This window comes from Gymnoscopelus microlampas (assembly GCF_963454915.1).
Source record: "Gymnoscopelus microlampas genome assembly, chromosome: 13".
Lineage (NCBI taxonomy): Eukaryota > Metazoa > Chordata > Actinopteri > Myctophiformes > Myctophidae > Gymnoscopelus > Gymnoscopelus microlampas.
Genome location: NC_139950.1, coordinates 13,086,777 through 13,110,776, shown reverse-complemented (window position 1 = coordinate 13,110,776; position 24,000 = coordinate 13,086,777). Strand labels below are relative to the sequence as shown.

The following is a 24,000-nucleotide window of genomic DNA, read 5'->3' as shown; positions in this document are numbered from 1 at the left end:
AAGGGTTATTAGTTTGTTTGTTTGTCTATGTTTGTTCTTTTGTCACATGCATTCACTGTCTGGGTATATGAGGGAGGAGTAGGACCCACTCTCTCTCTCTCTCTCTCTCTCTCTCTCTCTCTCCAGGCAGTAAGGCGGGCAGTAGAGGGGGCCACCCAGACAGGGTGTTTGTGGTGGAGTTCCGGCCAGACTCAGACAGCCAGTTTGTGTCGGTGGGGATCAAACACGTGAGGTTCTGGACCCTGGCGGGAGGCTCTCTGGTGTACAGGAGAGGGACCGTGGCTTCCGTCGAAGACGCCAGGATTCAGACCATGCTGTCTGTCGCCTTTGGTGCTGTAAGTTTCAGTGGTGGAAGAAGTAGGCTACTCATACAGTATGTTTTACTAAACCCCTTAAACCTTCTAGTCTTAGCCCACTTTACATGGACAAAGAGGGTTCAAGTGGTTAAATAAAATGATTAATACCACAATCAGGGTCCGATTTAACTGGTGCCCGAATGCCCAATGTAAGTAAAAATGAAAAAACTAAAAAACAAATGTGCGGCAAGTGAAACCTGTTTGACCTGCCCGGTCGGGCAATTACCAATTGAGCACAATGTATTGTTTTTGTTCTCGAGTTCTGCCATCCACATGGATTCAAGTTCTCAGTCGCCACGACGGATCATTTTTAGACGTTTAAAGAGTATTTCAATGGGTCAAACTTGCAATAGAATACATGTTCTATTGATGAAATTGTAGATTGTACATTGATGTTCAGATGCATCATCCATAAAACCCTAATGGTCTTGGGACGCGTGTGTGCATATGTACGCATGTGTGTGTGTGTGTGTGTGTGTGTGTGTGTGTGTGTGTGTGTGTGTGTGTGTGTGTGTGTGTGTGTGTGTGTGTGTGTGTGCGTGCGTGCGTGCATGCGTGTGTGTGTGTGTGTGTGTGTGTGTGCGTACGTACGTACGTGTGCGTATGTGTGTGTGTGTGTGTGCGCACACACTTGTGTGTGTGTGTGTGTGTGGGTGGGTGTGTGTGTGTAGAACAACCTAACATTTACAGGCTCTATAAGCGGGGATGTGTACGTATGGAGGGACCATGGTCTTCAGCGGGTAGTGGCCAAGGCCCACACAGGTCCAGTGTTCAGCATGTACACTACGCTGAGAGACGGCCTCATCGTCACCGGGGGCAAGGAGCGGCCGTGAGTCTCGTCAGCTGCAGCGTCAGTGCAGCAGATTTATGATCCGAGATTAGACCAGTGGTTTTCAAACTGTTCGGGCCGCAACCCCCCGAAAATAATCATAATTGAACTGAGGACCCCCCAGAATAATCATATTTGAACTGCGGACCCCCCAATTGTAGGAGTTGAGGCATTACATTTAGTTTGACTCGGATCCACAGATAAATATTGTGATAATATCTACAAGCTCACAACACCAGGCAACGCAAAATGATGTAGGGTGGTTCCCCAGTTTGGGAACCACTGCCCTAGACCACCCATCTACCCATATTTTGTTTTAAAAAATAAATAAAAAAGTGCAAAATCATGAAATCAACTTTTTAACTTTTTTTTTAATTTAAGTTTCTATTTGAGAACAAATAAACACAGATCACTTTTTGATTGTAACATTAACACATAAACTGAACTTTATTTTAATAACCACTTTAGCCCTATTAAAATTATGTAAAAGAATTGCTGACCTTGTGACGTGAGCTTGTAGATTGGCTATTTTTGAACATTTTTGAACACTGTGTATATTATGTCAGGACTAAGGAGGGTGGAGCGGTGAAGCTGTGGGACCAGGAGATGACGCGCTGCAGAGCCTTTCAGTTGGACACTGGAAGACCAGTGGAGTGTGTTCGCTCTGTCTGCAGAGGAAAGGTTAGTGCAGTGGCGTACCCACTGTAGAGGCAGGGCAGGCGGTTGTCTGCCCAACTAATATCTCGCCTCCCCTAAAAAAAACAAATAACCCGAAAAGGTATAGCGTGCTTAATGTCCTCAAAGTCACGCATCCAACAAGCTTTGAACTGAGCAAATTGGACCTTCTGTTCCAGAGATAATGGCCAAAACATCTTGAAAACGGCCACTTTCGCCGTTTTTTGATCGCCGATTTTTGATTGGGTTGAAATGCCTTTTTTGGGGGTTTTAGTTTTGTAGTTGTGTTTATTTGCTACTGGGTGGCTGTAAAATCAGAAGGTCACCAATTGGCCGACGGACCCGATCTAAGTGCCATAGCGCAGTGGTTCCCATCCTGTGTCTCTCTCTCTCTCTCTCATTCTCTCTCTCTCTCTCTCACTCTCAGGGTAAGATCTTGGTGGGCACCAAAGACGGGGAGATCATGGAGGTGGGGGAGAAGAACGCAGCGTGCAACGTGGTGATGGATGGACATGCAGAGGGACAGCTGTGGGGCCTGAGCGTCCATCCCTCCACACACACTGCCATCACAGCCAGTGATGACGCTACTGTACGCATCTGGGACCTGGACCACAAGGTACACACACACGCACATACACACACACGCACATGCACACATATGCACACGTACACTGCCATCACAGCCAGCCATGATGCCACCGCATGCAAATGCAAATGCAAATGCAAATGCAAATTATCATTTAAGTGCCATATTGATAATATTGTGAGGAAAATTGATCTTAGTATGGGTATTCTCTACCATTCCAGAAACTGTCTTACTTTTTCTGTTAGAAAGAAGCTTTTACTACAACTCATCTTACCAATAATGGATTATGCAGATGTTGTTTATTTTGTGCATCCAAAACAAATCTTATTCCTCTCAATACAGTTGCAGACAAACTATGCAGATTTATTCTTGGATGTCCTTTCACAACAAATCATTGTTTTTTAATTTGTTAATGACAATCTGAAATTGCTCTCTCCCATTGTAAGAAGACAACGCCACTGGTTACAATTTATGTTTTAAATGTATTCATTTTATTTATCTGCAATATCTAAAACTATTTATGGCTCCATATTCTTCCATATTCTTCTTTCAACTCCTTTTTACTGTTCCTACAGTTTCAAAAACATTAGCCAAGAAAGCCTTTATGTTCAAAGCTCCTTCTGATTGGACTAACCTACCTGCAAATATTCGTTCCATTTCATCTTTTGATTTGTTTAGAAATGTGCTTCTTATTATGAGAGTACATGTACATGTTTATAATTTAGAATAACTATATATTTTCAATCCATTATCCATTATTTATGCTTGCCAGGAGTATAATACTTGACTTGTGTTCTGTTGTTGTGTTTGTTATTAGTATCTTGTCATCTCTCTTGTTTGTTTTGTCATATTTGATATTGTTTGGTTGATTTGGTTGTTGTAGTTTCAGAGACTCTCTCTCTCTCTCTCTCTCTCTCTCTCTCTCTCCAGAAGCTGTGTAACAAGTTGTCTCTGGGTCATGCAGCGAGGTGTGTGTGCTACAGTGAGGATGGAGAGATGGTGGCGGTGGGCATGACCAACGGAGAGTTTGTCCTTCTCTTCACCGCCTCCCTGAAGATCTGCGGCAAGAGGCGGGACCGCGGCGCCCCCATCCAGGACATACGGTACTGCGGCTGGTTCTCAACGTGGACGATTACGGGTCTGTAACTCTGAGAGTGTGCACATGGAACCAAATGAATGGGTCAATTTGGTTCCATGTGTACTCTCTCAGAGTTAAATTAACACAGAGGTTTTTACAATGTAGTTTGGGGGTCCCAGAGAAAAATAATTGGTATCAAATGGGGGTCCGTGGAGATCCTTGAAATGAAAAAGTTTGAGAATCACTGTGGTACAGCACATGTACCGGTTTAACACCGCGATGCAGTGTGGTATAGAAGCATGTACCGTGGTTATTGCGCTGAACAATGTGTCACTTCACGCAAAACAGCCTTTTTTAGACAAATGTGACCAAAACTCTCTTCTCTCTCTTGCTGATCAAGCTCTGGTCTGATGTCACACACACAAGTGTTGGTATTTATCTGTGTGTGTGTGTGTGTGTGTGTGTGTGTGTGTGTGTGTGTGTGTGTGTGTGTGTGTGTGTGTGTGTGTGTGTGTGTGTGTGTGTGTGTGTGTGTGTGTGTGTGTGTGCGCGCGTGCATGTAGGTTCAGTCCAGACAAGTCCTACCTGGCCGTGGGATCTATGGAGTGTACCGTGGACCTGTATGACCTGTCGCCTGGCAACAGTCTGAACAGGCTGGCTTACTGTCGACACATCCCCAGTTTCATCATCTCCATGGACTTCTCTGCTGACAGCAAGTACATCCAGGTACACAAATACCAGTGGTGGAAGAAGTACTCAGATATTTTACTGAAGTAAAAGTAGCAATACGACGATATAAAAATACTCTAAAATAAGTAAAATGCCTGTGTTCAAAATGTTAAATGAGTAAAAGTAGAAAGGTATTGGCATCAAAATATACTTAAAGTACCAAAAGTAAAAGTACAACAATTTTGAAAATAGCCGATGTGACGCGTTGTGAGCTTGTAGATCGGCTGAGCTTGTAGATCTGTGTGTGTGTGTGTGTGTGTGTGTGTGTGTGTGTGTGTGTGTGTGTGTGTGTGTGTGTGTGTGTGTGTGTGTGTGTGTGTGTGTGTGTGTGTGTGTGTGTGCAGGTTTCTACAGGAACCTATGAGCGTCAAGTTCATGAGATTCCATCAGGGAAGATGGTGACCGATCAGACAGTTATAGACACAATCACCTGGGCTTCCTGGACCAGGTAATACACACACACACACACACACACACACACACACACACACACCCACACCCACACACACACACACACACACACACACACCCACACCCACACCCACACCCACACACACACACACACACACACACACACACACACACACACACACACACGCATGCACACACTCACGCACACACACACGCACAGACACGCACACATACAAGGGGAGGTAAATGTAAATTCCCGTTCACATGCCGCCGTTTTTCCCTTTTCTCCTCTGTATATAGTGTTTTGTATTTGTTGATGACATGTATTATTGTGTAAAATGTTTATGCTACGTTGATGAATTGAATACATAGGACCACAATGGAAACAAGTCCCCAGGACTTTTTTGGTGTTATCCTTTTAGACTCAATGGGCCTCATTCAGCAATAAATTCGTAAGTTGTCTTCTTAAATTTCTTCCTAAGTGAATTCCTAAGAGAAGTCGAGTCAGATTCATGAAATGTTCTTAGGCTCTGCCTGCAGTCACACCTGTGTGTGATTGCTGCACACAGAAATCACAGGAAATCACACAGAGAAATAAAGTTGAGAGAATGAAGTAAAGAATACCTAAACTAAAGCCTAAAGATGGTGGAACACCAGACTCCAAACATAAAAATAAATAAATATTTCTGTGGAGGTACTTCTGAAGTGAACAGCAAATTATTTTATTTAATTAATGAATGTATTTTATTATTTCTCTCACATTAATCAACATATCACCACTCGATATCAATGTAAATTTGCTGAAATTATTTGTTAAAAATGTTATCCATATTTCATGTTCAGGAGTAGCGTTAGTAGTGGATATAAAACATTTTAGTACTGAAAGCTGGTGGGTGGATATAGAGGGTCTTTAAGGTAGCAGCTGCTTGGTATGTAATGGGGTGGAAATAGGGGTGTGGTGGGTGATATGGTGGTGCAAGGAGGGGTGTAGGGGGCTGTGTGGGGGATGGGGATGGGTGTGACTGGTGGGTATAGGGGGGCTTTCAGGTAGGAAGGGGACTTGAAAATGGGGGTGTGGCGAATGTCGGGATATGGGGGTGGGGGTATGGGGGGGCGATGAGGGTGGGTTGGGTGGGGGGTTATGGGGTGGGTATGGGGCTTGGGCTTCAACTCAACCGGGTCTGTTTGGGTTAGATGCATTTGGCTGCAGACCCCCACCTGAAAATATTTTCTGCTAGGGAAATGTTTTCAAGATTTATCAAAATGTTTCGAAAATAGCCGATCTACAAGTTCAAAATTGCCAGTAATGGGACAAAGTGATTAAACTGTTCCTCGTTTGCTGTGGACCCCCTGGAACAGCTTCAAGGACCCCTGGGGGTCCCCAGACCACACCTTTGAGAACCTTTTTTGCTCTAAAGATATGATAAAAATATTATTGTAATTTAAATCCTATATTATACAACTGTAGAATTGAAGAAACTTCGAGAATTAATTATTTTTGCACAAACATATCACACTTAAGAACTCAAAGGCCACCCTAAGAGTGCTCTCTAGTATGCGTAGATTTCTTCTTAACTTAAGAACAAATCACAGCTAAGAAAACATTTGTGAATGCCAAAATCTCTTAAAAAACTTCTTAAGTGGGTCTAAGAACAAATTTGTTCGTAAGTACGGTTCATGAATCGGGCCCAATGTCTGTCGGTACAACGTGCCATTTACATTTTATCAATCAAAGTATCCTAGGTGACGAGGTGTTAGGGATCTGGCCGAGGAGCGCAGACAAGGCTGACGTGACGTGCTGCTGTGTGTCACATGCCAGTCTCAACGTGGTCACCGGAGACGACCACGGATTGGTCAAGCTCTTCCACTTCCCCTGCAGGGAAAAGTCTGTGAGTTTGAGTCCTGGATAAAAAAAATAACGATCTTAAAGCGGGTGCAAGTGATATATATGTTTCAGTAAAATAAGAGTTGAAGTTGCACTATGTAACCTTCCTCTACTACCCAGGATTTGAACCTGGTTGGTTGCGTAAGTGCTGAATATATATATCGATATTTTACCATTGAGCCAATAGAGCCTGCCTGCTTGCTCAGGGGATAAATTGAATCTTGACCATGAGGTCAAAATGTGTGTCAGATCTTGTGTCTATGTGAGACATGACCTTTGACACAATCTAATGTCTCAATAGAAGAGCAGGGAGACAAAATACAACCACCCCAATTGTATAAGTTATTGTAATAACATACTCTACCATACAGATTGGACAAAATTACATTTTATTCATTCAAAAAGTTACATTGTACTACTTTAGATAGCTCCTTATCCCCATAGTAATACTTGCTATAGACTGTTCAAGAACAGGGGGTTCCCTGTCTCTCCAGCTCTTTATTCAGGAAATATTTTTTTAGGTTGAAAATTACTTTACACTTTACAGCACCTTCAATACCACTGTGATAAAAAAACAGCAGCAGTAATTGGAATTACAGTGCATGGTGCATTGATGGAAGAAGGACTGGCTTAAGTAAAAGTATCAATACTGCAATGTAGATTTACTCTGTTACAAAAGTATCTGCATCAAAATATACTTAAAGGACGACTTCACCCATTTTCAACCTATCTTCATATAATTGGTCCTCGCTAATACTCATGATAAAATGGTACCATTTTTTTCTATTTGGTCTGTGTCTCATAGGAGTGCTGTGGACAGTCCAGAAATCCGTCTACCAGTGACATCATCGTTAGGCAGATTTATTTTTTCAAACAAGATTTCACATTTTTTATTTAGAACACAAGAACAATGGCTTCTATGATTGCATTGCAACTTTCCAGGAATAAAAAGCCTGCAGTTTCTATTAGCTTGGATTCCCCATCGATGATGTCACTGGTAGACAGGATTCTGAACTGTCCACAGTCCTCCTCTGAAACACAGACAGAGAATAAAAAATGGTACCATTTTATCATGAGCATTAGTGAGGACCTATTGTATGAAGATAGGTTGAAATGGGTGAAGTCGTCCTTTAAGGTACCAAAAGTAAAAGTCCTCATTGTGCAAAATGTTCCATTTCACAAGTTCAAAATGTATAAAATCTATAAGCTCACAATGATCGCGACGCATTGTGAGCTTGTAGATCTGCTATTTTCAAATGGCCAAAATATATATACGGCTGAAGTGTTTAGTGTGTTTTGTAATAATAATCAAAATCTACAAAGTAATTAGTAACTAATGCTGTCAAATAGTAGTGGCGTAAAATTACAATATTTGCCTCTGAGATTTAGTGGAGTAGAAGTAAAAGTATATATTTTTTTTATTTAAGTACGTAAATGTACTCAGTTACTTTCCACCACTGCAGTGGTGTGTTTCCCACCACCATCGTGGCTGGCCATCAGTTGCTCTCTGCTGCCACCTAGTGTCTATTAAACATTTTACATTCATGAGACCAGGGGCCCTTCCCCTTGTCACCCTGTGACCTCTGTTTTTGTTTGTTTTTTTGTCGTCGTCCCCCCCCCACTCCCAGGCCAAACACAAGCGCCACTTCGGGCACTCTGTTCATGTGACAAACATCCGTTTCTCCTTCGACGACAATTATGTCATCAGTACTGGTGGACAAGACTGCAGGTACAACTGTTCATCATTAAGGTTCTTAACTTATTACTGTAACTGTCATGCACTAGGGTTACATGGCAAAAGAAGGGAGTCCACTCATGATGCAAACATTTTAACTATTATTTATTTTACTACAACTTTAAGAAATAAAGCAATAAACAATTGGAATTAGGTGTGAATAAGTCAGTCAGTTATGTATGCAGTGTGTGAATGTGTGGAGTGTGCTGTGTGAGTGTTGTATAGAAAGTGCAAAACTAAAGAAAAGGACTGAGCCCACTCAGGCCAGGTGGCACCCAAGACAGGCTCTGGAGAGGATATGGAGATATCAAAAGGTTTTAAGGAGAGGACTTTATATACTCTGCCACACCCATAACCCCAGGTGTAGCAAGTTGGCCTGACGGCCTGCTCCACTCTGCAATCACCAAGGCTGCCAGCTAGCCAACAGTGAGGCAGAGGGGCAGGGCCGTCACATTAACACACCTCCTCCTCTCTCTCTCTCTCTCTCTCTCTCTCTCTCTCTCTCTCTCTCTCTCTCTCTATATATATATATATATATATATATATATATATAAAAAATAATAATATTTGGCCGCGGACACCCCCATTTAAAAATTATTTGTGCCGGGGGACAAAACGAAACAATCTCCATGAATTCAAGGTGTTTTTGGCGTGTGTTGATAGAAAATAAGGCATTGTTTGGGTGAAATACTCCTTTAATAAACTGAAAATAAATGTTCATCTGCTTCACCAATTCCATGCAGTCAGAGAACTCATTTATCAGCTTAAATGTTATATTGTTCGAGTTCCAAATGTGTCTGCTCATTAATTTGGTTCATCACAATTTCATTTGTGTATCCTGTATCCTCTATGAGTCCTGTGCTTTTCTTCTTATTCTCAAGCGTCTGCCACCAAAATGACATAGACATCGTAAATGTATTTATCTATTTAACAGTTAAAAATATATTTATAGTTTCTGATAACTTGTTGATGTGATGCAAAATATCCTCAGGCGCTAGGACCCTGCAGCATTCCTCTTTGAGCGGAACTTCCATATAGACAAACACTGTAATGACAACGCAGCTACGAGAGGTGTCGGCAAAAAGACAAATACAGTGATTGTTACACAGTTTGTATGTGTATGTTTGTATGTATGTAAGTATAGAGAGCTTAAGCGGTTAAACTTATAATATGTGATAATGGGACATGTTGGCCATAATAATATAATGTTCATTGTCTTGTCTTCCAGTGTCTTTGTGTGGAAATGCCTGTAGATGTGTGACACTTGATGGAGGCGCATGTGTTGTACCCACTGATGGGAATAGAACCAGCAGCCACAGCCTTTGGAACACCTCGCCTTTATGATCCTGATAAATGAGGTGAACAACAGACTGACCAGAGAAATGTCAGCCTGTTAGGTCCAGTGTCAGTGAAATAATCATTTAAATGATTGTGGGAGGTACAAATTTGTTTTTGTTTACATCTGTAAGCTGATAGATGCCATAATCCATTTTCTTCCATTTTCATTAACCAGCTCAGTGGACTTGTGGTTAGAGTGTTCGCCCTGAGACAGGTAGGTTGGGGTTTGATCCCTGGCCGGGTCATACCGAAGACTGAAAAATTAGACCATGCTTGACACTCAGTTGGTTTTGGGGGAAAGTCACTATGACATACTAGCATCATGTCCAGGGGATTAACTTGTACTGTACATCATGTCTGGAGCCCCTCATGCTATAGAAACAGGAGAAAGCCTCCCTCACTAGTCCTGCTAGTGACTGTCACACTTATGTTGTTAAAGATCATTAAACTTAAGTGCCTTCCTGACTACAAAAATATTATTATTATTGTCTCCGCCAGGCCGAAAGGTATGGCCGAGACTATGTTTTGCACCCTGTCCGTCCGTCCGTGTGTCCGTCCATCCGTTGCCCCCACCATCTGTGAACAGCTAATCTCCGGCACTGTTGACTTGATCGCAGTAAAACTGTGCACACACACTCCCTGGATGCCAGAGCAAAACCTCTGCCCCACATGGGCCTGTTATAGCGCCACCAGGAGGCCGCTTTTTGCAAAACACATTTTTTGACAGTACTCCTACAGATTTTGTCCAAACATCACGTAAATCAGTACACAGTATTCATATTCCATCCTGATTGGCTAAGAATGGCTTCAAAAGTTTGCAAGAGTGCTCCGTTTTGAACAAAATGCCTCAAATCATGAACACAGCATGCAATTTCCATGACATTTTGGAACTTGGAATTTTTCAGATCAGCCTCATGGTGGCGCTATAACAGGCCGATTTGTGTTTTTACCTATAACTACACTAGTCTGTGTAAAACTTTGTATGTGCACTCCCTAGAGGTGAAGGAGAAACCTTTGCCCTGCATTTTTCACATCTGCCTTTCATAGCGACTTATGCAAAACACATTTTTGGATATTACTCCTTTAGATTTTATCCAAATGTACACACATTGTAAACATGATCTCTATAGTCATGTGATCAAGACACATCTGTTTGATTTTTCATGTTCCATCCTGATTGGCTAAGATTGAGATCTAAAGTTGAACGCATGAACATGAACGCAGCGTCCGATTGCGGTGAAACTTTGCACGCACATACGCGATTCCCGATTCCTGATTTTTCACATTCCAGCCTCATTCCAAATGTGTGTGTATGCATATATCTCTGCTGTCCGGCAGGAACCAGCTAACTGCAAAACAAAACAAAAATGGATTTTGTTCATCATTGATAAGAACAGCTGAGTGGCGGTCAAAAGGGGGTGGAGCCTGGAGTCAGCAAAACCAGCTAACTCCACCCTCCTTTGCTGGAGTTAGCTGGTTTAGCAGAAAGTTTGAGGATCCAATGGAGTTAGCTGGTTTTGTCAGAAGCGCTTTTTAATGCTTTTCATTGGTTCAATATTTGTTTTACCAACACACAGACGTAAAGGGTGTTCAATGGCCCTGATTTATGGAAATAAATGAAAAATCGTCAAAATGGAGTTAGCTGGTTTCTGCCGGACAGCAACGATATATAAATATATATACACACACACACACACACACACACACACACACACACACACACACACACACACACACACACACACACACACACACACACACACACACACACATATAATGCTCATCTGTATGTATTTAGTCTTATATGACATCCTGGTGATTGTGAAGAAAGCTTATTGTTCAGTCATTATCAGTTTTATTATTATCAGTTATTTTTTTATGCTAGTTGTTTTATGGCTGAGGCATGTGCGTTAATATATGGATTGATGTATGTGATGATGAAAGACAAAGACAAAGCATTAAATGGCTTTACTGCCAGACAAACGTATTGTTTTTTATTCTCAAGGAAAGATGCCTGAACTAAGTATGCCTTTAAACGTTTTCAAACATTTTGTGTCCAAAGCAGATCAAAAGGTCAAGTCAAAATCTCACTGTATTCATATCTGTGCAACATGTTATCACCCTTATCAATCTGTAAATGTTTATTTTTTATTCAATAATGCCAAATAAAAAGTTTTACCATACCATTTACCTATTTCATATACATCCTATAGTAAAATTGGATAATAGGTGGGCGGTGGTGGGTGGACCGCCGCCATGTATCAGACATACTGTATATACCATATATAGAGTATATGACTCAGACATTTTTTTTTTTAACTGAAATTTCTTTATTAGGAGTAACCCCTTGAGATGAATCATCTCGTTTTCGAGGGGGTCCTCAAATTACAAAATACACTTCATACATTAAGACATATTTTTTACAGACAAATCTGACAACAACAACCAGACAAAACAAACAAAATAAGAAACAAGACAAAAAAAATAGAATACAACGATAACACAACAACAACTATAGTACACATAGCACGTATATGAATCATATACCATAACATAAACCATAACAAATATATTATAGATTAAATCAATCCACTCATTTATAGTTGGTATAACATTTGTAAGCCATTTTTTAGTTAAGGCCTTTTTTGCCACTACTAGTAATACCCTTAACAAATATTGATCTTGCTTAATATTAAGACATATTTTTTACAGACAAATCTGACAACAACAACCAGACAAAACAAACAAAATAAGAAACAAGACAAAAAAAATAGAATACAACGATAACACAACAACAACTATAGTACACATAGCACGTATATGAATCATATACCATAACATAAACCATAACAAATATATTATAGATTAAATCAATCCACTCATTTATAGTTGGTATAACATTTGTAAGGCCTTTTTTGCCGCTACTAGTAATACCCTTAACAAATATTGATCTTGCTTAATACAATGCAGATCTTCTTATACAGTTTACATAAATACAACAAAAGAAAACAAGACTGTCCTCTTAATATGACATACAAAACATATAAAATACATGTAGTGTATTTTACCATGAACTGTTACCCTTTTTATAGTATTTTAGCATATTTATCAAATCACATGAATTTGCATCAAACATGAATTGCACCATTTGCACAATGAAATTACAACACTCTTTGACAACATACCTGCATTCACAATAAATGGACATGAGACAGTATGTCAGCACATGTGGACATCAAAAGCACTTGTCTGTCTGGGAAGACAACAACACAATCTGTCAGCTACTTGTACTGGAGACGTTTTTTACAAGTAAATAAACATACACAAAATGAATGATTGACCCAACAAAAACGTGACAGAATTAGTCTAATATATTTAACTTTCAGACAGTTAACCCAGATTAACTTTTAAGTGCTTTTCAAGATAGTTAACATTAGTTTTGTCCACAGACATACAGAGACGTTTACCTCTCATGAGAATCCTCCATTGCTCTGAGAATTACCCATAGTCCCTTGCTAATATGAAGCTTAGTGCAGGCATGTTGAACAGCAGGTGGCATAGTTTCCCCATTTAGTGGGATTTTAACTACAACCTATTGAACTATGTTACATATATACCATATATAGAGTTCACTATGTTTTTTTTCCAACTGACGTAGATGCAGTTGGAACTTCAAAGTAAATCTGTGAACAATGTCTTAGTTGATGTCTAGAAGTGAAAGGTTCCATAAGCTCTTTCAGATACTGTGGATAATCAAAATGAATACATTTAAAAATGAACTGCAGCCAGTGCTGCTGTCTTCTTGATGTGGGAGATGGCAGGTTGAGATTTTCATACATGGTACAGTGATGGGTCATATATGGACAGCCAAGAATAAATCTGCATAAGCGGTTGTATATTGACATGACCATAGAGTTCACTATGACTCAGACATAACCATATAGAGTTCACTATGACTCTGCAGGCCCGGATTGGCCGTCGGGAGGACCGGGACTATTCCCGGTGGCCTGCCCTCTAGTGGCCTGCCTGAATTTTTTTTATTTTTTTTTTTGCAATCCAAAAAAAAAAATCAGGTCAGGCCAGCCATCCACAGCCAGCGCGGCGCTTAAGTGATGCAGCAAAAAAAAATCTCTCCTAAGCTCAGGCCAGGCCAACCACAGTCAATTTCAATTCAATGCAGTCAGTGTTGCTTGCAGCTCAGTGCAGCTGCGGGCCTCCCCCCTACCTTTAACCCCCAAAAAGGCCCCCCTTTTGTAAGGCCCCCCAAAAAAAGGGCCCCCCAAAAAAAGCGGCGCGCGCTGCGCGCGCGCAGGGTGGCCTGGGTGGGCGTGTATCTCCCGGCCAGATTTGGAGTCCCACTCCGGCCCTGGACATAACCATATAGAGTTCACTATGACTCAGACATAACCATATATAGCGTTCACTAACTAACTGTATAATTGGTTAGCATGATGAAATAGAAGCCATTGTTCCTTCATTCATTTAACCCATTCAATCCGGGAACGCATCTGTGTAATTTTTTGACTCATTATTTTATACTTTGGCTTTACAAAAATAGCTCATATCGTGGCACTGAGTGCAGCGCTATGAGGTTGTAGATCTGCTATTTTTGAAAAACCGTGAACATATTTTGTGCGAAACATTGAATATATATTTTTTAAAGCGAACATTTTAGTTCCACCTTTATTTTGAAAGGATTCAGGTTTTGTGTCATCAGAGAGGGTAGCCTCTTACTTAACAGAGTGGTCTTTGCTGTCGTGAGTTATTTTTGACAGGTTTATGATTGGAATTTGCGTTTCCTTGTGGTGGGTTTCAACCCAAGATTGTCAGAGAGAAATGGGTCGATATCACACAGAAATGAAATCATGCTTGAACTTGCAGCCAGTCCTTTGACTCTCACTGCGTCAATGACAAAACGTGCCTTTTCATGTTTCACCTGTTTCCCATTAGCCATATCTTTCTCTTCATCAATTAACACCTTCTCCTCTAAAAGTTTGTCTAGGAGTTTGTCGAGAACAGGACATGAAACTCTGTCAATGAATCCCCTCCTCACAGACAACAGTATGTCTTTCGCTGTAAGAGTTGGTGTGCTCTGAACTTGGTGTTTTTTTATATCAGGAGCTGAAAAGTTTACACAGCATTCCCATGCAGACTCAGAGATGTCATTGTTACTGTCTCTTAGAAGTAGACTGACATCCTTAAACTCTCCCTTTAAAGTCACATTAAATGTTGGTATGTAATTGTGATAGGAAGATTCATCAACATCAAATGTTGTCTTATTTGGTTCAATTGTGATGGAATCATGTGGAGGGGAAGTGGAGAGGGTATATTCTTGATTTGGGATTAATTTACACGCATGCCTTTCAATGTGAATCTCTTCTCCAATTGTCTCCCTTCTTTTGTTTATCACTTCATCCCGCACAACGTTCCCAGGTAGCAGCAATACTTTCAGGATTGATATGGGCTTGTTATCATCAATCGGTGGTGTATAAAACATTAACACCAATGCACGTTTAGGATTAGGGTTGTCAGGGTTGACATCACCGACAACACCATAGGCAGAACATCCAGTTACATTTATGATTACATGAGATTTTGTGATCAAATGGGGGACGATAAGCTCACTCTCCTCATTCATTACATGGGCAACAGACAAGGATTGGCCTCCACCCGCGGAGATGCTCTCACAATGGGGAAGGTGTAACTGACAGAAAGAACCCTGACGGCATGCTATGTCAAACAGTGGTCCTTCAGGCCTCTTGACAAGCTGGGCTACAAGCCTTTGGCTCCAAGGGACTGTCCTGTAAATGACATTTCCCTCTGCCTTCATATTAAACACCAGGCCAGTCACGTTGCATTGGAACAGTCCTGCTTGGGTGCAGTGTAACCAGTAGTTTTCCTTGCTACCTTCAACAAAGATATCAGGTGTATAACGTAATATATCATAATTTAAGCTGTGGGACCTCTCTGCTCTGAAACTTGCCCCTTTCTCTTTACATGGAATTTGGCACAATGAGCGTAAGCTGTAAGAATGAGGCTGGGAGATGGATTCGCCCAACCTGAGTGTGGTGAGTAGAGTGTCATCAGCCTGTGACAGTGATCCTGTGACAGGATTGTCTGTTGAAAAATCACAATCTTTCCTATCTTTGGGAGTGTCTTCCATCTCCCTATGCTTCACTCTTCTTCTATGATTTCCATTTTGTATAGGCATTTTTCCGTCTCCTCTGGAGTCTCTTCTATCTCACTATGATGTGAGACTTACTTTTTGCTTCATTTATTTTTATTTAGTCCCTGAGATGACAAATAGTTCCCTAAAACTGAGACAAGAAAATCAAATCATGTATATTAAATAAACATAAATAAACAACACAAAACATTTACAAACAAAGACTTAAGATCTCTGGCAGCTTAAACCAGAATTCTAACCCAGAGTTCTTAGTGCTGTACTCATTATCATAGCACTTGTTCAGTCTATGTCATCATTACTATTAGCAATAGAGGATATGCGCATGCTTAAAGTGAATGGCACATCGAGTGGCAAATCGAGTGGCAAAGAAACATGCAAAATTAGTTTAACATTGTTTAATGTTGTTTAATGCAATCAGATATGACATTTCTGTTTGGATGCATGGGCTGTCAAGGCCAGAAAGTATTTTTTTGACACTCAATAGGCATTCCTGCATAACGTCCTGGTTTGATGATGATGTCACACGCATATCCTCTATACCAATCTCCTGTATTTAAGGAACGTAAGCCTATAAACTTCATGAACTGTGGCATTGAAATGTCTAGCAAATAGAGATCTTTCATCATGGTTTCTTATATTGCTTTTGTGTTCAGTGATTCTAATCTAGTTTTTAACTCAATTTGTTTTACCAACAATACAAAAACCACAAGGACTTTTTAACAAATAAACAACATACTTCTTCTTACACATAATCCTTCCCTGTAACTGTGTCTCTTTTTTTTCATGTATGACGATGTATAAACAAGTCAGAGAGTACATCCCTTAAATAGAGGAGGAGATATAGATATTATTGCTACAAAGTGTACTGGATTCACATTTTTAATACAGTATTTCCAAAAGGTGTTTCTGGTGGGATTTGTGTATTTTGATTTTATGTCTTAACCTTAACAGCCTGGTATTGAATCAACTGTTTTAATTATGTGATTAATAATATGTAATATGTAATAATGTAATAATAATAATAATAATTATTATTATTATTATTATTACCCTTATTATTATTAATATTATTATTACCCTAATAATAATAACAACAACAATAATAATAACAATACAATAACTACTACTACTACTAATAATAATATAATGATTCAGCTATGGCCAACTCATTTGCATAATCAATGACTCCTGTAAACTATATATACAGTACAGTAAGTAACTAGTCTAGTCAGTTTATAAGCTGACCAGGCCAACAGGCCGAACCGTGTCCGTAGGTTGCCCTTGTGACTGCTAGTATGGCATATCAAATTAAATACTTTAAAAAATACTTGATCTTGTGAGTGTGTGTCTTCTTTTGTTGTTTAGCTGACTATAGTGGGATTATATGTCACTATACGCAGTCATTGGGTGTGTTACATTCCACATTGTATTGTTGTCGTGTCTGGGCTTATCCTGTGTCTGTCTCAGTCATTAATCACCTCATCTATTTCTAAGCAAATTGTTACCTAATACTTGGTCACTGCTGCACCAATTGTGCCCCTCCCTCCCATTCGCTGGACATCCACTGATACTCACATCACTCCCTCTGGTCCTCTGGGATGCAAACGCCAAGTTGAAGTTGATCGGTCGGACGGTTCTCAAGAAATGCGGGAGAAAGTCAGACAGACCTACAGACAGACAGACAAATATGATTATGTGCATAGATAGATAGACAAATATGATTATGTGCATAGATAGATAGATAGACAGATAGATACCATGTATATACTATACACGGTCAATGGATGCATTACATTCCACATTGTTGTGTCGTTGTGTCTGGGCTTGTCATGTGTCTGTCTTAGTCTCCTGCAAAGCTTCTTGTTGTTACCAAATACATGGTCACTGCTCCACCAATGGACCCTTCGCTAAACCCCACCCCAAAAGCGATTGTCCAATGCCAGCTTAGCAACCGTTGTTAGCCTGGCATAGGTCTGGCAAGCTTTCGTCACCTGCCATAGCTGTCAATGTTATTTCGCTCGCACACACACAATCATTTGCAACATAATAGCAAGAATAGGAATACCACGATAACGCAATGGTGACTATAACCAGCAACAGATTCCACGTACCTCCAAAAACCGTTGGAGGGTTATTTTCCCAAGCTGAAATCTGTGCTTAAACTGCAAGGCTGCATGGCTGTGTTAACAACACATACACAGCTTAACGTCGGGAAAGTTACACGCCTCACTCGCCCAGGTGGTGTCAATAATAGGCTACTAATCACCGTAATTATAACAACATTCAGAATTACAGCACTGCCTGTTTCGGATTCCGCACGTTAAAGTATATTAATTCATTTGTTCGTCTATTTATTAACTGGTACTGTTGTCTTACCCTGTGGTACATGAAAACTCCTGTTACAGTCATGGATCAACTTCAACCTGGTGTTTGCACTTTCTCCATTTACATTCCGTACATCTATATAAATGCTCAGATTTAAAATGTAAAGTGCTTAACCCATGGCCACGGATGTTACAATTATGCACGGGACTCTTAAAAGCACACGTATATTATGTATTGTTCAATAAAAAGCATTTTAATCCGATCAATGGCAATTTTCTCATAGAGTTATAATGTATCAGAGTGCAATACACCTACCAACCGATAGGGTCACGCAATTGAAAGCATATGGAGAAAATAGCCACCGATCAGATTAAAATGCTTTTTTATTGAACAATACGGATGATACGGTTACTTCTGAGAGCCCGTACATAAATGTAACATCCGTGGCCATGGGATAAGCACGTTTATGTTACGTTTATGTAGATGTACAGGCCGTAAATGGAGAAAGTGCAAACACCAGGTTGAAGTTGTTAGTTTATTGAAATAATGTCATGCACATTTTTCCAGTGCATAGCCTGCTGCAGGCCCTGTTGACTAGATTTAGAAGAGATTTTGAAGCTCTTGCTCCTGAAATGATCGATTATTTTTAAGGGGAAAAGCCCTCATTTAACATGCAAATCAATGGGTGAGAAGCAGAGATTGCCAGGCGCTGCCAGGCCTGGGTGTGACTAACTTCGCACCACCAGTCACAGAGTGGAGTGGGTGGGGCTTAGCGAAGGGTCCATTGTGCCCCCTACCTCCCATTTGCTTTCCTCTGACTACCAATCACATCTCTGTGCTGGCAGATAAAACACACTCTCTCTCATCCGAGTTGTGTTTGTGTAACCCAGACCAAACTTTGTAGTGATTCTCCTGATACTGTGTGTATGCCCGGCCCTGGGCCAGGTAAGACAGAGGCCTCTATTGTGCATCATGTTGGAGGGTTTTTGTTATACACACAGGGCAGTGGCAGACTTTAGTGACACACAATTAGTTCATAGGGGGTGTGGCATAATGTGGCATTGCCAACATAGATGCATGCATTTACCTTGGTTCCATGACGAGAGGTGCTGACTGGACCTGATTACTGCTGTAATGACAGATAGATAAACAGGTTGGTTTATTGACATGCAGGGGTGTGAACAGAGGACGGAATCACACCTTTAAGGGAGCAAGCCTTGCCAAGTGATAGGACAGGAGCCTATCTCCTGTTTCTGTAGCGCGAGGGGGCTTGATGTACAAGTACATCCCCTGGAGAGGACACTAGTGTGTCGCATGCAGGGACTTACCCCTATCTAACCATTGATGCTAAGAAATCGAACCACGTTCCGAGACCAATCCTGTGTTAAGGAATTCCTCCCGGCTATGGCATTGCGGAAGTGCACTCGCTTCCTCGTTCAAATATAATTTGTTCCATTGTCTATCGTTTAGGTATTGGACTCCATGAGTTCTGAGTTTTTACCTTGCTTTTTGCGTTTGCTTTAGTTTGGATACTAAACTGTAATTGTTGCTTTTCATGTTCGTTTTTTATATTTACAACACGGACGCTATTGCCGCTGGCTGAGCCAGCTCTGAGCTTAATCTCAACGAGAATTCACCTTGTGAAATTAAAGTCCTGATAATAAAAACGAATTCACCGATCACAGGGAATAGTTTATTGCAACTGATTGGCATTAATCACGGAACAGTGGGATTCAACAACGAGCAAAACAGTTGCTCAATAAGTCGGGATTCATCTAAACAAGACACATAACTCAACAAACTCAACACGTCTCAAACCTTTGTTTTCAAAGGGAGAAATTAGCCTACTGCTGTCATCATGTTATTATGTTGTCATATTGATTTAGATTTAAGACGCCCGTCATCACTCTCATTAGACTCCATTTTGGACTGTGGTCAGCCTGTTCGAGAATAGAAATATTTCCATTCTATTCTATTGGCAGCTTGGCAGTAATAGCCAAATAACGGGGATGTTGACAAGTTACCTACAGATGTTGCATTTCATACACACTGTAGTAGCCTACACAGTTCTGTCAGATACTGTAAATCAAAAATGTGTTTTACATGAGTGAGCCTCCTGGTGCTGCTATAAAAGGCAGATGTGAAAAATGCAGGACAAAGGTTTTTTCTTGGCCCCTAGGGAGGCGCACACAAAGTTTTACACAGACCGGTGCAGTTATAGGTAAAAACACGAATCGGTCTGTTATAGCGCCACCATGAGGCTGATTTGAAAATGTTCATGTGGCATTTCTTCCTCGGTCTAATGGGAATGTGTGTGTAAAATTGCACGGAAATTGCATGCTGTGTTCATGATTTGAGACATTTTGTTCAAAACGGACCAATCCTGCAAACTTTGGAAGCCAATCTCAGCCAATCAGGATGGGATAAGGACAATCGCACAGATCTGTGTTGATCACATGACTATAGAGATACTTTGTACCGATTTGCGTGATTTTTGGACAAAATCTGTAGGAGTAATATAAAGAAATGTGTTTTGCAAAAATCGGCATCATGGTGGCGCTATGACAGGCTGATCTGAAAAATTTGGTACAGAAGTTCTGCTTTGGCATCCAGGGAGTGTAATTCTGTTGGAGTAATATAGAAAAATGTGTTTTTCAAAAAGCGGCCTCCTGGTGGCGCTATAACAGGCCCATGTGAAAAAATTGAGGCAGAGGTTCGGAATTGGCATTCAGGGAGTGTGTGTGCAAAGTTTCGCTGTGTTCAAGCCAACGGTGCCGGAGATTAGCTGGTCGCAGACAGATGGACGGAAACGCGTACGGACGGACAGGGTGCAAAACATACTGTACTCTCTCGCCATGCCTTTTGGCGAGAGAGTATGGCGGAGACAATTATTACTTAGCCTAGCCAACTTAAAGCTGCTATAGCACACAGAACTGTGGGCTAATAACACTTGCTCGAGTAGAATTAATAACTTGTTAAATGAAAATAAAAGCGAATGAACAATGTAGGCCAAATACACGTTATACGTTTTGACAGCTGCAGGTGTTTTCCCAAACTGCGTCTGACGACTCTGTCCAATTAAGGGCAAAGTACGTCACTATGACAATATTTGCCAGAACACAAGGGCAGCTGGTTCGAATCCAGTCTGTTGCACGTCCAAAACATCAAAGGTGACTAAATCATTCACACACCTAGAGCCATATGGAGGCGCTATGACCTCCTATGCATGACTACGCCACTCCCAATTACAGGGTGGGAGACCGGAGTTGTTAATATTTAGTAAAGTTTCCCAAAGGTAAGTATTCAGTTTGACAAAAATGTTGACTTTAACTACAAAATGACAATATATTAACAGTTAGGAGAATTGTACAAAGTATTTAAAACACGTTTAAGGTAAACACCATCTACTTTTCTAATAAATAGGATCAGATAGTAATTGGTGGTGATAGCTGCCTGAAATACTCTGGGGGTAGCCACACACACAATGGTAAAAATCACAGAAAAATAAGTTGAAATATAGCTGCAAGCAGCGATAATACGGGGCCAGTGAAGAGAGAGAGAGAGAGAGAGAGACCAAGAATTTAGACAGACAGACAGACAGAGTGATAGGTACAGAGAGACAGACAGATAGACAGACAAAGTGATAGAGACAGACAGACAGACAGACAGACAGGCGGCAATAAGCAGGGCCAAGAATGAAGCGCAAAAAGCAAAGTGCAATAATAGCACAAAGAAAAAGAAACCTAGTAAAGAACCTCACTCATGGACACCTCAACCTATTGCCATTAACAGGAATCGAACTCTCAACCTTTGGACTGACAGGCTGAGACACTACCTATAGGCTAGTGCTATAGCTTTGTCCAGGTTGCTCTAGACTGTTGAAGATCATAAACTCTTGCCTTCTGTCATGAACCAAAGATCACTCGTTCACAAACCATTTGTAGAGAAATTGTATGTCTCCTCGAAACCGAAACCAGTGAAAGCAGACGATCCACATTACTGCAAATTTTCAAAGAAATATGAGTCTGCATGTATGTGTTAGGGGCAGATGAATAATTGTCATAAAACTGCAATATTCATTGGCTCATTAAAGCTTAATTTTTTCACTTAGAACAAATCCACCCCCAATGTTTTGTCGGCATAGGTCCAAAGTTCATGTGTAAAACGTTTCGTGCAGATTACTCAAAAATCCCAGGAGGAGATAGGTTTTAACTGTTTTTCATATAATTCATAATGGTGGGAGATCTAAAGGTCAGAGGTCAAAAGTCAGAGTGTGAAAGTTGTTCATCATGAGTAGACGCATGTGTGTATCAAAGTTTCATGGCTGTAGGTCAAACAGGGCATGAGTTGTACCTGTTCAAAGTTGGCATTTTCAATTGAGTGGTATCGCACCTTTTGACAAAAGATTGTGAGAATTATTTCTTGATAGCCAGAACTGCGAAAAGTGGCAGAAACAGAAGAAATGGAATAATGAGAATATTAAAACAGGGCCAGGAGCCATGCTGGCAGCCTGGCCCCGTAATAAAACCAAAAAAAAATCAAACAAACTCAAGAATGCACACCACACTAAACACTGCAATAGAGTAGATCTGCAATGGAAACCCCAACTCTATTTCTGCCCAAGCAGTAGGCTTAATTTAAATTCCCCCATTTTTAAATGTTTTATAATGGTGAGGACTCCAAATGTAATAGCAAACACATACTCGTGGCAGGGCTCAGCACTGCGGTCCCACTTAAGTCTCTATCAATGACATAAGCATGAATGTAAAATGTATGTCTACATTCAAATTAAAAGCGGGACAACACAAACATATAGGCTTACCTTGACGAAGAGTAGGAGCAGATGGATATAGGAGCAGAGTTACAGCTTTTAAATATGTTTGCAAAGGGGGTGTGGTGTCACACACACACCCACACACACACACACACACACACACACACACACACACACACACACACACACACACACACACACACACACAGTCCAAAAGATGCCGTGCCTTATGCTGTGTATTAATCCCACTTGCATTTCTGTCACTTTTAACTATGATCTCTCGAGTGTCACACAGCTGATGCCCTATCTAACATACATTGGAGAGATCGGCTCTCTTCCGGTGGTGCCACTGAAGCCACTTCATTTGTTTCGCCGAAATAACGACAACAACATCTCACATGTCACTACAACACCAGCCACAACATGCGCAATTCATTCACACAGTTATTCGTCCACTTTTCATTGCTCAACACACATCTACCTCCTCGGACCATAATTAAATCCGTCCAACAGAAATTCCCCACACATTACCGTGTGGGGAAGGGGAGACCGGAAGGGGAGACCCTTTAGCACCGTTTAGTGTTAGCCAAAATGTCGAAGAGTACTTACACATTACGTCGTCGCAGCCACCGCAGCAAAGTCCGTATTCCCACCACACTCACGCTGATATGTCCGTCATTTTCGTGCCAAACTAAACATTTTTACCCACACCAGCTTCTAAACAAAGCCTCTAAGACAGGCATTTTTCTCCTGTGTGTGTGTGTGTGTGTGTGTGTGTGTGTGTGTGTGTGTGTGTGTGTGTGTGTGTGTGTGTGTGTGTGGACGTGTGTGTGTGTGGACGTGACCGCTTTCTGTGTTGCCAGATTGTGCGCGAGAAACAAGCAACCAGGTTTATGAAAAGAAGACAGAGAGAGAGGGAGAGAGACGGTGGATCTATATAAATAATATACATATGAATATGGATATTTACATATATTCTATATGTTATATAGTATTACACGAGAGAAAGACGGTGGATCTATATAAATAATATACATATGAATATGGATATTTATATAGATTCTATATATGTTATTATATATAAATAAATTA

General features: G+C 40.8%; 1 protein-coding gene and 1 long non-coding RNA gene across 4 annotated transcripts in view; one reads left to right on the top strand and one right to left on the bottom strand.

The window, feature by feature from the left end:
• LOC311058223 (echinoderm microtubule-associated protein-like 6) overlaps positions 1-9,537 on the top strand; it is a gene marked incomplete at both ends in the record, with an annotated part of 35,895 nt that extends 26,358 nt beyond the window's left edge. Inside the window, 10 exons of the mRNA XM_084075588.1 lie at positions 127-335; positions 1,028-1,185; positions 1,752-1,866; positions 2,288-2,476; positions 3,377-3,549; positions 4,088-4,250; positions 4,598-4,701; positions 6,400-6,553; positions 8,178-8,278; positions 9,513-9,537. Coding sequence (XP_083931714.1) covers positions 127-335; positions 1,028-1,185; positions 1,752-1,866; positions 2,288-2,476; positions 3,377-3,549; positions 4,088-4,250; positions 4,598-4,701; positions 6,400-6,553; positions 8,178-8,278; positions 9,513-9,537 — 1,391 coding nt within the window. The remainder of the gene's footprint in view (positions 1-126; positions 336-1,027; positions 1,186-1,751; positions 1,867-2,287; positions 2,477-3,376; positions 3,550-4,087; positions 4,251-4,597; positions 4,702-6,399; positions 6,554-8,177; positions 8,279-9,512) is intronic.
• Positions 9,538-14,358: 4,821 nt separating this feature from the next.
• The window catches only part of LOC311059163, a 39,024-nt gene continuing 29,382 nt past the window's right edge, over positions 14,359-24,000 (bottom strand). Inside the window, exons 1-4 of one of the 3 annotated variants that reach the window (XR_014602129.1) lie at positions 19,222-19,417; positions 17,385-17,476; positions 16,556-16,630; positions 14,359-15,883 (exon numbers count right to left, since the gene is read on the bottom strand). This is a non-coding gene — a long non-coding RNA (uncharacterized lncRNA). Of the gene's footprint in view, positions 15,940-16,555; positions 16,631-17,384; positions 17,477-19,221; positions 19,418-24,000 lie in introns of those variants that run through there. The other 2 variants (XR_014602130.1, XR_014602128.1) reach the window with 2 other exon arrangements.